The following is a 16,424-nucleotide window of genomic DNA, read 5'->3' as shown; positions in this document are numbered from 1 at the left end:
TGGACCAGGGTGTCCCAGAGGGAACAATCCCTGCGGAATGCCACCAGGGGAGGTGAAGGGGAGATGTGTTTGGTGGTGGCATCATGCTGGAGTTGGCGGAAATGGCGGAAGATGATCCTTTGAATGCGGTGGCTGGTGGGGTGATAAGTGAGGACAAGGGGGACACTATCATGTTTCTGGGAGGGAGAGGAAGGTGTGAGGGCGGATGCGTGGGAGATGGGCCGGACACGGTTGAGGGCCCTGTCAACCACCGTGGGTGGAAAACCTCGGTTAAGGAAGAAGGAAGATATGTCAGAGGAACTGTTTTTGAAAGTGGCATCATCAGAACAGATGCGACGGAGGCGAAGGAACTGAGAGAATGGGATGGAGCCCTTACAGGAAGCGGGGTGTGAGGAGCTGTATTCGAGGTAGCTGTGGGAGTCGGTAGGTTTGTAATGGATATTGGTGGACAGTCTATCACCAGAAATTGAGACAGAGAGGTCAAGGAAGGGAAGTATCAGAGATGGACCATGTGAAAATGATGGAGGAGTGGAAATTGGAAGCAAAATTAATAAATTTTTCCAGGCCCAGACTAGAGCATGAAGAAGCACCGAAGTAATCATCGATGTACCGGAGAAAGAGTTGTGGGAGGGGGCCGGAGTAGGACTGGAACAAGGAATGTTCCACATACCCCATAAAGAGAAGGGCATAGCTGGGGCCCATGCGGGTACCCATAGCCACACCTTTTATTTGGAGGAAGTGAGAGGAGTTAAAGGAGAAATTGTTCAGTGTGAGAACAAGTTCAGCCAGACAGAGGAGAGTAGTGGTGGATGGGGATTGTTCGGGCCTCTGTTCGAGGAAGAAGCGGAGAGCCATCAGACCATCCCGGGGGAGGATGGAGGTGTAGAGGGATTGGACGTCCATGGTGAAGAGGAGGCGGTTGGGGCCAGGGAACTGGAAATTGTTGATATGATGTAGGGTGTCAGAGGAATCACGGATGTAGGTGGGAAGGGACAAGGGGAGAGAGAATGGAGTCAAGATAGCAAGAAATGAGTTCCGTGGGGCAGGAACAGACTGACACGATCGGTCTGCCGGGACAGTCCTGTTTGTGGATTTTGGGTAGGAGGTAGAAGCGGGCCGTCCGAGGTTGGGAGACTATGAGGTTGGAAGCTGTGGAAGGAAGATCTCCAGAGGAGATGAGGTCAGTAACAGTCCTGGAAACAATGGCTTGATGTTCAGTGGTGGGGTCATGGTCCAGGGGGAGGTAGGAGGAAGTGTCTGCGAGTTGAAACTCAGCCTCTGTGAGGTAGAGGTCAGTGCGCCAGACAACAACAGCACCACTCATGCTGTTGAGTTCAGAGAGCACCCAAGTGATCGCGCTATTGAGCTCAAAAAGCGTGCAGTGCTTGCGAGCTTAGAGAACATGCAGTCTTCGCACAGCCAAGTTTGGAGAACATGCAGCACTTGCACTGTTGATTTCAGAAATGCACAGCACCTGCACTCCTGAATACAGAAAATGCACCCTGTACACTGCTGAATTCAAATAAGAAGGGCTTAGGTGATGGAGGGATTTTAACATGAGGGTGAAAATTTTAAAATCAAGATGTTGGTATACCATGAGTCAATGGCAGTTACAAGAACAGGGGTTATGGATGAACAAGACTTGATGCAAGTTACAATACATGCAGCAAAGTTTTAAATAAGCACAAGTTCATTGAAGGTGCAAGATGGAAGACTGACCATGGGAACACAGAAATGGTCGAGTCAGGAAAATAACACACAAGTGTATTGTCATGCGTGTGGGTAGGACCAACGCAATGTAGTGTCATTTTCTTTAAAAACAGGTAACTCATTCTCAGGGTGCGGACCAGGCCAGCATTTGTTGCCTTTTAGAAGCTGTTGGTGAGCTGCCTTCTTGAACTGCTGCAATCTGTGGGGTGAAGGTGCTTCCACAGTGCTGTTAGGTATGGAGTTACAGGATTTTGACCCCGTGACAATGAAGGAAGTGATATATTCCCAAGTCAGGATGGAATGTGAGTTGGAGAGGAATTTAGATATGCTGGTATTACTATGTCCTTCCAGATAGTGGAGGTTGCAAGTTTGGGAGGTGCAGTTGAAGAAATCTTGGTGAGTTGCTGTAGTGCACCTTGTGGCTTGTACACACTGCAATCACAGTGAGTTTGTGGTGGAGTGGGTGTTTTGAGTGGTGGATGGGGTGCTGGTTAAGCAGGCTGCTTTGTCTAGTTTCTTAAGTTCCTTGAATGTTATTGGAGCTGCACCCATCCAGACAAGTGCAGAGTATTCCATCACATTCCTGACTTATGTCATGTGGGATATGGAAAGACTTTGGGCAATCAGAACCTGGACTCCCAGCCTCTGACCTGATTTTGTAGCCACAGTATTTCTGTGCTGGACTAGTTAGGTTTTTGGTCAATGTTTACCCTCATGATATTGGATATAGCTGAGTAACAACAAGAGGCAGAAAACACTATTGAAAATTGTTTATAGACCCCCCTAATGGCATCTGAAGTGTTGGGCAGATTGTAAAGCAGAAAACTAGCTAGCGCTAATCAAGCAAGAAGGCTTAGTTGGCTTGGTCTTGTGCACTGGATGGAAGATGGCCGCATCCCCAATAATATGCCATACGCGGAGGTAACCTGTGCCAGGAGACCAACAGGGCACCCAAAGCTCAATTCAAGCATACTGGAAGGAACATGAAAGCCCTCAACATCAATCACGAAAATTGGGAAACTTTAACTAACATTTAATGTAAATGACAACACCATGGAAATTGCCACCATGATGACATGTGATTTCAGAAGCTCCAAAGCAGATGCCAGCCCTGCAAACATAGCATCAGCAGAGATCATCTGCATCACAAGCAAGGGACAACATCATGTGTGACACTTGAGGCAGACTTTGCCTTTCCAGAATTGGCTTGTTCAGCCATCAAAAGGGGTGCAGCAAATTATCTCATCTGATCTCACCAAAGTCTGAGGCTGCATTCCCATCATCTCTTGCAGATGGAAGGATGTCAATTACCAAAATCAAACTGAAAATTAGAGGTACATGTAACAAAGGTAATACAAGAATCATTAGGGCTTTACTTTTTATATAGAATGGACAAATTAAACTTACAATAATAGTATGAAAGAGACGTTCACAAAAGGTATATGATAGTTTTCTAGATCGGTACATCAAAAAACCAACTATGGAACAGGCTACTTTAGATTTAGTATTGTATAATGAGAAATTAATAGACCTTATTGTCGGAAAGAGTAATCATAATACAGTATGATAGGATTTTATGCTGAATTTGGGAATGATTTAGTTATGTAAAAATCTAGGGTTGTAAACAAAGCAGACTAGTTAGGTATGGGGGCAAGTTGGATGAGGTATTTTGAGAAACGGGATTAAAAGATATGACAGCAAATAAACAATGGCAAACTTTTAAAGAATACATTCATAATTTGTAACAAATATACATTCCCTTAAAAAATAAAAATCCCATGGGGAAAAAAGGTAGAACTGTGGCTAATGACAATTTTGAAGATAGTAAAGCAAGTTTATCTGAAACTGCCAGACTTTTTAAATACTCAGATGGCCAATTTGCCTTCTAGGAGCAGTTGGCTGCTCACCCCTGTTTCACTTCTGTTAAACCAAGTTGTGGCGAATTCGATGTTTTTAAGCTTGTGACATCTCACCAAACCGACCTGTGTTTCCAGTTTAAAATTCACTGTAGAGACTTTGGTAGGGAAGACCATGTTGTTCCTTCTACTGTCACTCTATAAGCAATGAACAAAACAAACTAATTCACCTGCTATTGTACTATATTTTCCCAGGGATATTAATTTGTAATCCATCTAATAGCTCTGCAATTGGGAAATGCTGTCAGTATTTCCACAGTATGTTTCACATCTTAAGATAGTTGTCTGTATAACTGCTGAGCTTACAGTTGCATAAAGGTTAATGTTACAGCTACAGGCAGAAAAATACATTGTAGTGTTGCAGGTTATGAAATTACTGTTGCAAAGTTGGTTGAACTCTTATGAAATAATGGCCTGCTCTACCGTGTATTAATTTGCTCAGGTTTACATATTATTCTCTCACTATTATTAACTTATTAGAGTTGAAAGGATTCACTTTGCGCTAAACGGTTGCCGCCCTCCAGCAGTAGCACTCTTCAAAATGCAATGCATTTGAAAACTAAGTTTGTTTTAGGGTGCGGGAGCAATGTTTTTGTGCAGATCCAAGGTGAGAGTGTTATCCTTTCCCAAGCCAGTTGGTGAAGTATGAAACTAGACACTAATACTTTTCTTGATACAGGTTTATTCATAGAATGCAGCACTACATATGCCTGCTTCCTACCTACCAACTCAGCAGTCTCTCTTTATAAGTGCTTAAAGTACTTAATTAAACAATGCCCTTCACCTTAGTGTAACTTAATATAATTAACATATTGTTAACAGGAGATTCAGTGGCAGCAAATGAATTCCATTTTACTATCCTTTATCGGTACTAATTTCTCTCAATGCGGCCATCAGTAATGTTGCCCCAAAAATATGCTTTCATCCCAAACTGAGAAGACCACACATACTACATGTATTAATGTGAGGTTTCTAGTTTGCATATCAATAATTCTCGTAGCCCCTGAAATTAACAACTTGCATTGAATTATAGACTATCTTATCCTTTGGACTGATGCCCAATTGAAACTGAATTGGACTGGTCAAGAAACCTAATTTTCCTCAAAATTCTTGTGCTAGTTTTTAACTTTGGGCAATGGTTTAAAATGTGTGATTGGGAACTGGCAGTTCATTTTACATAGATTCATTTTTTTACTTCCATTAAAGTCAACAGAAATAAAAATAAGGAAAGCTGTAAAACCGGATGCTAATTCACTATCAACCATTTTACAGTATTTAACATCAAAATCTACCCCCTTGCATCCTGTGGAAAAACTTGCATTCTGTATAGTCAGGCTGCATTCAAACACGTTAGTGAGAAAACAGTGTTCTGTTTCATTGTACCACCCAGTACATTATTAATTTATGAACAAGAATGGAGATCTCAAAGGAACCACACTTTTATTCTGCAAAATGTATTCTGCCTATCCAGTGAAGAGGATAATATTCGAGACAGAAGTTGCACAACTGTAGTCCTAGATGAGACTCATGGTGACAATGAGCAACTAAGCGTAGATCTGTACTCCATATACAGTGTGTGTATGTGAATTTCAGAATCCTGTCAGCTACTGAAGTGATTTTCAGGTTTTGAAACATCACAGTAGGATGTAGGTTAGTAAAATATTGTAAGGAATAAGATTCAAAAAGAAATGTTACATTGCAACCAGAGATGAAATTTGGACCTTAAATTGGCATGTTAACTCTGCATTGTATAAATAAATGTTTCTAGCTTTTTGCATGAACAATTATGTAAGTCTAGTGCAACTTCAAACACTCTTAAAAGACTAGGATTCATTACCCACAATTATCAGGCTATTCATCATGTAGAGCAGTGTGCTGTAAGGTCACTATTTGGCCAATAACATTTTGTTGTGTCTTTCCAAAAGTATGACATTTTTAGAAAGATTTGCCTTAGTGTTAGAAAAAGTGATCTGTGCTGGGTAGCAGATCTATTACAGTATTTTATACAATGTCCTAGGTGAAAATAATTCCATTAAGTGCCCTTCAGAAATGTTGACAAGGTTGTCACAAATTTTGGACCACCAATACCCATCTTCAAAAAAATACCGTTCTATTAAGAGTGCAGTCTTTTTGACAGGTGGTATCCATTATGCAATATATTGAGTAAAATGGATTTTGGTCACTGTATTAGCATTAGACTTAAGAGAGCAGGGTTTTTTTTTAATGAATTCCTTACTGTTTAAATAGCCCTTATTGGTGTGCATACTCAAGGAATAGCAATGTCCTTTAGGCATGACGTTTACTTTTACTGCTTCAGGGTTATCAAGCACTAAAGTTTATTTAGAATGCTTACACTTGGAGGGAAATATTCTGAATGATGAAATTCTGAACCCTATCCAGTTTCCAGTGACACTGCTAATATCGGACAATCAACCGAATACTAAGAGGAAAGAGTATGTTATAGCAGTTATTGCTTTTATTCAGTTTTTTTTCCTTTACTTTCTTTAAACGAAAGATGGGCGGGCACAATAATTCATAGCAGAAATCCACATTGCAGTTAAGGATGATTTCTCGTAATTGTATTTATTTTCATAAATTATCACTGTAATTTGACAAAGTCTGAATTAATATATAATTTATGGTCCCAGATGTTGAGACATAACTAAGAAATCAATATTTTATACAAATCAAAAAGTCATGGTAGTAATTTTAGGATTAATTAAATATATATGAGTGGAAAATATTCATCTTCCTTGACTGTCAGCTTCATTAATCAGCCCAAGTAGCCTAAATGGATTTGGCTCGAGGGAATGTCCCCAGTCATATGGCAGTCCAGTATAGTCACTCCTACCATTTGTCACCCACATCTTGCAGAGCCTGCGGAGCCACAGCATCTCTTGAGGTTATATGATGAAATTTTGTTCAGAAGTTTGGTTGACCTTCAAACTTTGCTTACCCTGAATATGGAATTTTTGTCAGAATTCAGCATGACCCTTTTGGACAGCACTTTCCAATTGCAGAGCACTCTATTGTAGTGGGATAGGAGGGCAAGAGAAAATCCAACAAAAAAGATTATCTCTTGTGGCTTTGCTGTAGTTTCTGGCCATGCCAGTGTAGTGATCTTCAACCTGGAAAAGAAAATTGTCATTTCAGCTATGATGCAGGATATAATCAGAAAATGTTGGTTTATAAAATCAAAACCTAAATTAGAGCCTAAATTATAATTAAAGCTTAAAGCTTAAATTATATTAATACCCATTTCAGCACATTTAAGTTCCTGGAAGATTGAATTCTTAATTGGACTGCTGGGGCATAATTGGAGGTGTTTTTATTAAGGTGTTGGATTATATTTTGTAACAAATTAACTGAGGTGAAAATGTTATAGATCATTATTCGATATTCTTACACAACAATTCCAGCTAAAGTAAAACTTGATTATTACAAATGAATGGCCTGCCATGGCCCTACAGTGGAGGCAGTGGCATAGTGGTAATGTCACCGGACCAGTAATCTAAAGGCCCAAGCTAATGCTCTGGAGACACGGGTTCAAATCCCACCATGGCAGCTGGTGGAGTTTAATTCAGTTAATAAATCTGGAATTAAAAAGCTTGTCTCGGTAATATTGACCATGAAACAATTGTAAAAACCCATCTGGTTCGTGGAAATCTACAGATTCCAGACCCACAGCAATGCCGTTGACTTTTAATTGCCCTCTGAAATGGCTTAACAAGCCACCCACTTGTGTCAAGCCACTGGATGGATCATCCGGCATTGACTGAGGCACCAGGAACGACAACAGCAACCCCACCCCAGCTGATCCTGCAAAGTCCTCCTAACATCTTGGAGCTTGTGCCAAAATCAAGAGAACGGTCTTAGAGACAAGTAAAGCAACAGCCTGACATTGTCTATAAGGCACGTGAGTATGACTATATTCCAGACTCCTCCATCACTAGCCTTGGATATGTCCTGTCCCATGGACAAGACAGTCTCACCAGAGGTGGTGGCACAGTGGTATACAGACATGAGGGAGTTGCCCTGGGAGTTCTAAACATTGACTCCGGCCCCCATGAAGCCTCATGGCATCAGGTCAAACATGGGCAAGGAAACCTTCTGCTGGTTACCTCCTACCATTCCCCCTCAGCTAATGAAGCAGTATTCCTCCATGTTGAACACCACTTGGAAGAAGCACGAAGGGTGGCAAGGGGACAGAATGTACTGTGGGTGGGGGACTGCAATGTCCATCACCAAGAGTGGCTCAGTAGCACCACTACTGACCCAGCTGGCCAAGCCCTAAAGGACATAACTGCTGGAATGGGCCTTTGGCAGGTGCTGAGGGAACCAACAAGAGGAAAAAACATACTTACCTCAACCTCACTAATCTACCTGTCGTAGATGCATCTGTCCATGACAGTATTGGTAGGAGTGACCACCGCACAGTCCGTGCGGCGGCAAAGTCCCAGTTTCATATTGAGAAAACTACCAAGTTGTGTGGCACTACCATTGTGCTACATGGGATAGATTTCAAACAGATTACCAACCCAAAACTGGGCACCCATGAGGCGCTGTGTGCCACCAGCAACAGTAGAATTGTATACCTCATATAGCATATCCCCCATTCTACCATTACCATCAAACTGGGGGATGTGAGGGTGATATCTTTTCCCCCCTAATGTTACTGTGGGATACTGAAGCAGGCTTATGGGGACTGTGTGCATGTGTGTGTGTGTGTGTGTGTGTGTGTGTCTAGTTTAATTAAACTACAGACAGTCAGACTGCAAGGTTGGAATCATCAAAAGGGGTTAGGTGTATAACAGGCATTTGAAATGGAGATGAGTAAGCTAGGCTGAAGTCTCAGCAGATACAGTGTGAATGGAATTTGCATTTTTAGAAAAGTTGAGAGTTTGTTTGATTTGCAAAGGGATATGATAAGATGTTTACAACTGGCAAGATAAATAAAGTGGTTATTAAGTTTATTTTTCCTGAAAGTGTTGGCCATAATGACAACATGAAAGATTTTTATATCCTGTGAAAAGTAACTTCCAAAGCAAGGATGCAACAATGGGATTTACAGATCAAAAGGGAGAAATATATTTAAAGATGGAAAGCTGCATGAGGTGTGGCCGTGTGAGACCTTGAAATGTGCACTGTGTGAAACAGACTTGTGGAAAAAGCCTCTAGTCACCCTGGAGAAGTTTGCTGTTCCAGTAACCAAGGTTGTGTTAAAAGCCTTTGGAATTCCATTGTCAAGTGAGAGGGAGAAAGAAGCTGTGAAATACCTCCCTTATTGCAACAGTGGGTGCATGTGGTAATATTGCCGGATGTTTTATAGATTACGAACCTACTTAGGCTGTTGCCTGAAAGAGGTGTGTAGTTGGGAGTAGTGAAGTAGAAATCTTGTGGAACTGTTATAATACTAAATGTAACTGTGTAACTGTAATCTTATGTGTTTAAGTTTTCTTTTTTTAATAGATGTTTTAATTTAAACTTTAAAATCTCTAAAGGTGGTAGTGGACTCATTACTTCTGACTTCAGTACACAAACCTTCTTGTAATAAATACAAATTGCAAAATCATTGTAGTAGTGTGGCCAAGTTTCCTTTTGGGATTTGGTCAGCCCGGCAAATACCACTTGCCATATCATAACAGGGATCAACCCTGGTTCAATGAAGAGTGCAGGAGGGCGTGCCACAAGCAGCACCAGGCATATCTTAGAATGAGGTATCAACCTGGTGAAGCTACAACACAGGATTACTTGCAGGTCAAACAGCGAAAGCAGATGTTATAGACAAAGCTGAGTGATCCCACAACCAACGATTAGATCTAAGCTCTGCAGTCCTGCCACATCCAGTCGTGAATGGTAGTGGATGGACAATTAAACAACTAACAGGAGGAGGTGGCTCCACAAATATTCCCACTTTCAATGATGTGGGAGCCCAGCACATCAGTGCAAAAGACAAGGCTGAAGCACCTTGTAACCACCTCCAGTCAGAAGTGCCAAGGAATGATTCATCTCGATGTCCTCCTGAGGTCCCCAGCATCACAGATGCCAGTCTTCAGCCAATTCAATTCACTCCACGTGATATCGAAGAACAGCTGAAGGCACTGGATACCATAAAGGCTGTGGGCCCTGAGAACATTTCAGCAATAGTACTGAAGACATGTGCTCTAAAACTAGCTGCACCCTTAGCCATTCAGTTCCAGCACAGCTACAACACTGGCATCTACCCAACAATGTGTAAAATTGCCCAATTATGTCCTGTCCACAAAAAGCAGGACAAATCCAACCCGGCCAATTACTGCCCCATCAGTCTACTCTCGATCATCAGTTAAGTGATGGAAAGTGCTATCGACAGTGCTATCAAACAGCACTTACTCAGCAATAACCTGCTCACTAATGATCAGTTTGGGTTCTGCCAGGGCCACTCAGCTCTTGCCCTCATTACAACCTTGGTCCAATCATGGACAAAAGAGCTGAACTCAAGAGGTGAGGTGGTAGTGACTGTCCTTGACATCAAGGCTGCATTTGACCAAGTGTGGCTTCAAGGAGAGCAAGCAGAACTGGAATCAATGGGAATCAGGGGGGAAACTTTCCACTAGTTGGAGTCATGCCTAGCCCAAAGGAAGATGGTTGTGATTGTTGGAGGTCAATTATCTCAGTCCCAGGACATCACTGCAGAAGTTCCACAGGGTAGTGTCTTAGGCCCAAACATCTTCAGCTGCTTCATCAGTGACCTACCCTCTATCATGAGGTCAGAAGTGGGGATGCTCGCTGATGATTGCACAATATTTAACGCCATTCATGACTCCTCAGATACTGAAGCAGTCCATGCCCATATGCAGCAAAACCCAGACAACATTCAGGCTTGGGCTAATAAGTGGCAAGTAACTTTTGCGCCACATAAGCGCCAAGCAATGACCATCTCCTGCAAGAGAGAACTTAACCATCTCCCTTGGCATTCAATGGCATTACCATTGCAGAATTCCCGACTATCAGCATCCTAGGGGTTACCATTGACCAGAAACTGAAGCAGACCGGTCATATTAACATTGGCTAGAAGAGCACACCAGAGTCTGGACATTCTGCGGAGAGTATCTCACCTCCTGATTACCCAAAGCCTGTCCACCATCTACAAGGCACAAGTCAGGAGTGTGATGGAATACACTCCACTTGCCTGGATGAGTGTAGCTCCAACAACGCTCAAGAAGACGGACACCATCCAGGACAAAGCAGCCCTCTTGATGGTACCCCATCCACCACCTCCAACATCCATTCCCACCACCACCCATGTACAGTGACAGCAGTGTGTACCATCTACAAGATGTACTGCAGGAACTGACCAAGGCTGCTTCAACAGCACCTTCTAAACCTTAGACCTCTACTACCTCGAAGGACAAGGGCTGCAGATGAACAGGAACACCACCACCTGCAAGTTCTCCTCCAAGACACACAGCATCCTGACTTGGAACTATATTGCCGTTCCTTCAGTGTCACTGGGACATAATCCTGGAACTCCTTCCTAAACAGCACCGAGGGTGCACCTACACCACATGGACTGCAAAGGTTCAAGAAGGTGGCTTCTTGAACCAACCAATCAACTTCTTAAGGGCAATTAGGGATGGGAAATGTCCCATGAAAGAATTTTTAAAATGGCATTTACATCATAAGCCTTACTTAATCTAGATGTGAGTATATGGAACCATGTGACAATATTAGAAATGCAGGTTCCTTTAAGAGTAAACCAGGAACTAGCTACAGAGCGAATTGAGCACAGGTGATGCTCATTGACACCTGTACTTAAGAGCTAGGTTTTTCCCCAGTCAAAGGGTTTTGCTTCTAGACAGGGAGAGCATCCAAAAGGGAAGAGTGGAAACTGTTTTTTGTACTGAACTATAGTTTAACAATAAAACAGTTGTGATTCACAAAATATCTTGGACTGTCTGATTTGATAAATGGATATCCACCTATTAAACACCATATTGTACATTAATAATTTTTTTGAGGGAAATGTTACATCATGAATTGTTTAACGTGATAATTAGCGTGGGGGTGACAGAGGCAATGAAGAGGCTTGGACATGAGAATACATGTGTCTCATCTTAAACTTGGTGCGGCATTTAAATACTGCAATTTCTTGTGCCATTGAGGTGCAGGTTCATCTATCCCTCACCCATGACTTTGTGGCAGTTGGATGTATGGTGCTAAGCAGGGGACATGTTGTCTTAAGCTACTCTTGTAGGTGATCAGTTACAGAAAACCGCACATAGAGGCATAGAAGAAGATTCCATCTATGTGGGTCTTCTCAGTTGAATTATGGTCAGTTGGGTAAGAAGACCTAACAAACAAAAATAGTTGACTTCTGTTTTGTTTTTGTTTGTAAACAATTTATTTTGCTCTATTGGTGTTACAGGAGGAGCAAAACAGAGGCAAACCCAACTGGGAACACCTGAATGAAGACTTGCACGTATTAATCACTGTGGAAGATGCACAGAACAGAGCAGAAATCAAGCTAAAGAGGGCAGTGGAAGAGGTTAAAAAATTGCTTGTACCAGCGGTAAGTACCTTCAACAATAGATTCCAGTTTCTTCCATGTAATTTAACTGAAAGTTTCGTGTACAGAATCAGAAACAATTGAACAAAACATACAAACAAAAATTCCATAAAAGGAATTTTCTCTCTCATGTCAGTTTTTCCACTCATCTCCACAAGTTGTTGTTTGCTAGTAAGGTTGTGGTTCCATGCAGCCCCTCCAAAGCTTTGCTGAAATAATCATTTTTCATGCGAGAATCTTGACAATGAATGCTGGAAAGTTGTTTGCATGTACGTGTCATAAATGAGCATGTCCTCCCCCTGATATCTGTACATTCATAATGGGCTGATGGTAGATGCAAAAGATGTTATTCTTTGCTGATGTAAAATGTAACATATCATAGAAATCGATTCTCATGGAAAACATTACCAACATATGGCACCACTTTTGATGGTATGTAGGTTTGTGTCCACAATCCACAAAACTACTCAGTTTCTGCTATCAGTCGCATTAGAATGCAAGAGAGATCCACAGAAGGAGGGAAAGATAATGGCCAAGGAAGTTGATGTCAGCATACCCAAAATGGATGGCTAAAGGTGCAATAATTCAGGAGGCATGTGACTCTCATTCTATGTCCAAAGTGCACTGCCTGCCATATTACATGGTACTGCTCATTAGGCATCTGGGAACATGAATGAAACTGGTTTGATCCATTGCACAGACAAATCAGAAGCCTAGGGTAGAATCTTCGGCTCGGTGAGCGGGGGCAGGCCCTGCTTGCCGAGGCCTAAAATGACGCGGAGTGATGTCGGGCGTGCGTCCTGACGTCACCACATGTCATTCAGATTTTCAGTTTGGGGGCTGTGCACCCGCCGAACTGTCAAAAGCCTATTAAGGCCATTTAACAATCAATTAAATCATTGACCTGAGCTGCCTGTCCAACCTTAAGGTTAGCGGGCATGCGAAGAGCCCTGGCGGCCTTCGCATTTTTCATGGAACCTCATCCATGGGTGGGATGAGGTTTCATGAACGTTTTTAAATTGTTGGAAAAATTTTTATTAACATTAATGGACATGTCCCAGCTCCTGTGACAGTTTCACAAGAGGGGTCATGTCCTTAAAAATTTTTTCTCCCTTTATTCAATGTTTTATACGTGAAACTAATCTCCCTGAGGCACCTCTGTGCCTCAGGGAGATTTCTGCGCTCTTTCGCGCGCATACGTGAAAGAGCGCACTCCCTGACTCAGCCTACTCCTCCCGCCCGCACAGGGAGTGCTTAGCACTTCCAGGCACGCATCACACTGGGTGGGCCTTAATTGGCCCGCCCACGTAAAATGGCAGCACCCAGCTGGTCGGGGGCGCCGATCGGCTGCGCGCCCACCTGCGCCCGCCCCCGCACAATCCCCCCCCTCCTCCGACACGGAGAAAATTCTCCCCCCTAATGTCTGTTCCAGTCCAAATGACTGCTGAAATCAATTTCTTCAAGTGCTCAGCAGTCAAACCATTGGTCTTTCAAGGGATTACTTGAAGCTGCCACTTGAAATGCAAGTCAAAAATGTTTTGACTTAGCTTTTTGTAGAGGCGCAGGAGTGTCCTTCCTGGCTCCCTGTTAAAACTGTGGGTTGCTGACAGTCACCACTTGTCCCCATTCCTGACTGTTCCAGGATCTGAGTTGGCAAATCAGGCTGTTCCACCCATGACCGGTGAACAGCCTCTAAAGCAACGACTGGCACAGCAGCTCGCCGGCTCTATCTTAATGTTACGACAGAACAATTTGCCCCGGTCTTGCAGCCAACCTCATTAGGCACAGCACCCTAATAACACCTCAATTTGGGTTCAGTTCAATTTCTAGGATGATGAGTTGGATAGTCAACAACAGACTCCTTGTGGACACTACTTCTCAATGGCTTAGACTGAGGTTTTGGAGCTGTCATCTTAGCATCAGCTGGTGTTTATCATGGGAGGGAAATAAAATATCAACTTAGCAGAGAAAAACGCAATGAAAACTATTGTTAAGATGATTGGGAAGTGTCTTCACTGTTTTAGCAGGTCACATGGTACAAGCCCATTTATACCCTCTATTCAGATCATATTTGCTACCTCAGAAATTACATAGTTTTATTATTATTAACTCAATGTTTTACATCTATTTGCATATTGGTAAACTTGTAAATTTAATTTACCTGGTAGTTATAAGACTAAACAGGATCAAACATAGCAGTAGGGGAAAAATATGGTTGTAACTTGATTTTACTTGCATTTTTTTGTAAATAGTGGATTTGATAGTTTAAGAAGAAAATGAACATTATATGGCTTTGTCACTGGAACCATCTGTATCCTACATTAAAGTACTTATTGAGGGCATAGAATTTAGCTCAAGCTTTAGAGGTGAAATTTTATTTTCTTCTTGTTAGTGAATGTTTGACTTAGTCTCACATTTTGCTATTGGAACTAGGTTGCATTTTCAACATTGAGTCTGTTAATCCCACTTGGGCCTTTTGCTTTTCAGGGCTGTCCACTAGGCTTCTGTTTTTTTGGTTAAAAGTTTGCTGTTTGTTCACATCATAATACTATTTATGAAATGTGTTATTAAATACATCTAATTTTAAATTTAATTACTGACCTAATGGGATCTAGAGTTATATCATGGAGGTGTGGGAGATAACCTATTGTGCTTGCTAATTTGAATGTGAGATCACTCATTCGATGCAAATCAAAAAACTTGCTACCATACTGGACAGAGCAGTCTGCTTGATCGGCAGCCCATTCAGCACCTTAAACTCCCCCCTTAACAGTACTGTGGGCGCACATGGACTGCAGTGGTTCAAGAAGGCAGCTCACCTCCACCTTCTCAAGAGCAATTAGGGATGGGCAATAAATGCTGGCCTAGTCAGTGACGCCCACATCCCATGAATGACTTAAAAAAAAATCCACTTAACTGCCATGGCTGCAATGTGTACTGTCTCTAGGATGCACTGCAGCAACTTACCAAGGTTACTTTAATAGCACGTTCATAACCCATGACCTCCAGCAACTAGAAGAACTTTTTTGAATAAGGGTGTAACATTTGCAATTCTACAGTTCTCTGGCCCCACCTCTGTATCTAAGGATAATTGGAAGATTATGGCCAGTGCCTCTGCAATTTCCACCCTTACTTCCTTCAAAATTTCTGGATTCATCTCATCAGGTCCTGGTGACTTATCAACTTTAAGTATAGCCAGCCTTTCTAATACCTTTTCTTTATCTGCTGCTTGCAGCTCACCAACCTTATTTACCATGCTCTGTGCATTCACTTGCAGGCACTGTAAGCCTAACTTAGACCTTATTGCATCCAATTTTACTCTGACCTCACCGGATTCCGTACTATTCCTTATTCTAGTTCTATCTGCCTCTCCCAATCCTTTGTGCACCTTGTTTCTTCTTTCTAATGTCACATTCTAGCTTCCTGCCGAGTTATTTTAAACCCTCCTGAATAGCATTAGCAAACTGCCCCACGTGGACATTGGCTCTGGTTCTTCTGAGGTGCAACTTGCCCAGCCTATGTAGATTCCATCTTCCTGGAGCTGGCCCCATTGTCCTAGAAGTCTATAGCCCTCCCTCCTACAATACCTCTCTAGCCACACATTCATCTGCTCTATCCTTCTAGTTCTATACTCACTAGTGCACAACACCAGGAATAATCCAGAGATTATTACTTTTGAGGTCCTCCTTCCTAGTCTCCTTCCTAGCTCCTTAAAATCTGCCTGAAGGACCCCATCCTTCTTTCTACCTATGTCGTTAGCACTAATATGGACCCCAATCTCTGGCTATTCACCTCCCCGCTCAGAGTACTCTGCAGCTGCTTCATGACATCCTTGATGCTGGCACCATGGAGGTAACATACCATCCTGGAACCATGTCTGTGGCTTAAGAAATTCCTGTTTGTTCCACTATCTATAGAATCCCCGTTCACAATGCTTTTCCAATTTTCCTTTTGCCCCCCCATGCAGCTGAGCCATCATTGTGCTGTGGGACTTGGCTCTGGCTGCATTTACCAGCGCAGCTCTGTCTCCTGGAAGCACTGCAGTGACACCAGATGCTGCTCAAGTTCGAAAATCTGGAGCTCAAGCTGCTCCATCTGACACTTCCTATACATGTGGTTTTCCAGGTCATGAGAAGCATCCTGGAATTCTCACATGGAACAGAAAACGCTTAACCTTTCTGCTGTCCAGTCATAAGCATTAATCTTTACCCAGAATTAGTTAAGGATATTATCCTTTTATAACTTAAAAT

The 16,424-nt window shown here is 42.4% G+C and overlaps 1 protein-coding gene across 7 annotated transcripts in view; it reads left to right on the top strand.

Moving 5' to 3' along the window:
• Window positions 1-16,424, top strand: part of LOC144689549 (KH domain-containing RNA-binding protein QKI) — a 732,880-nt gene that overhangs the window by 511,356 nt on the left and 205,100 nt on the right. For all 7 annotated transcript variants that reach the window (XM_078556723.1, XM_078556722.1, XM_078556720.1 and 4 more), the window contains exon 4: window positions 12,034-12,177. In XM_078556723.1, the coding sequence (XP_078412849.1) occupies window positions 12,034-12,177 (144 nt within the window). The remainder of the gene's footprint in view (window positions 1-12,033; window positions 12,178-16,424) is intronic.

This window comes from Cetorhinus maximus, chromosome 14 (genome assembly GCF_964194155.1).
Source record: "Cetorhinus maximus chromosome 14, sCetMax3.hap1.1, whole genome shotgun sequence".
NCBI classification, from domain to species: Eukaryota; Metazoa; Chordata; class Chondrichthyes; order Lamniformes; family Cetorhinidae; genus Cetorhinus; species Cetorhinus maximus.
Note: the sequence above shows the minus strand (reverse complement) of the source record. Positions and strands in the feature narration are given on the sequence as shown.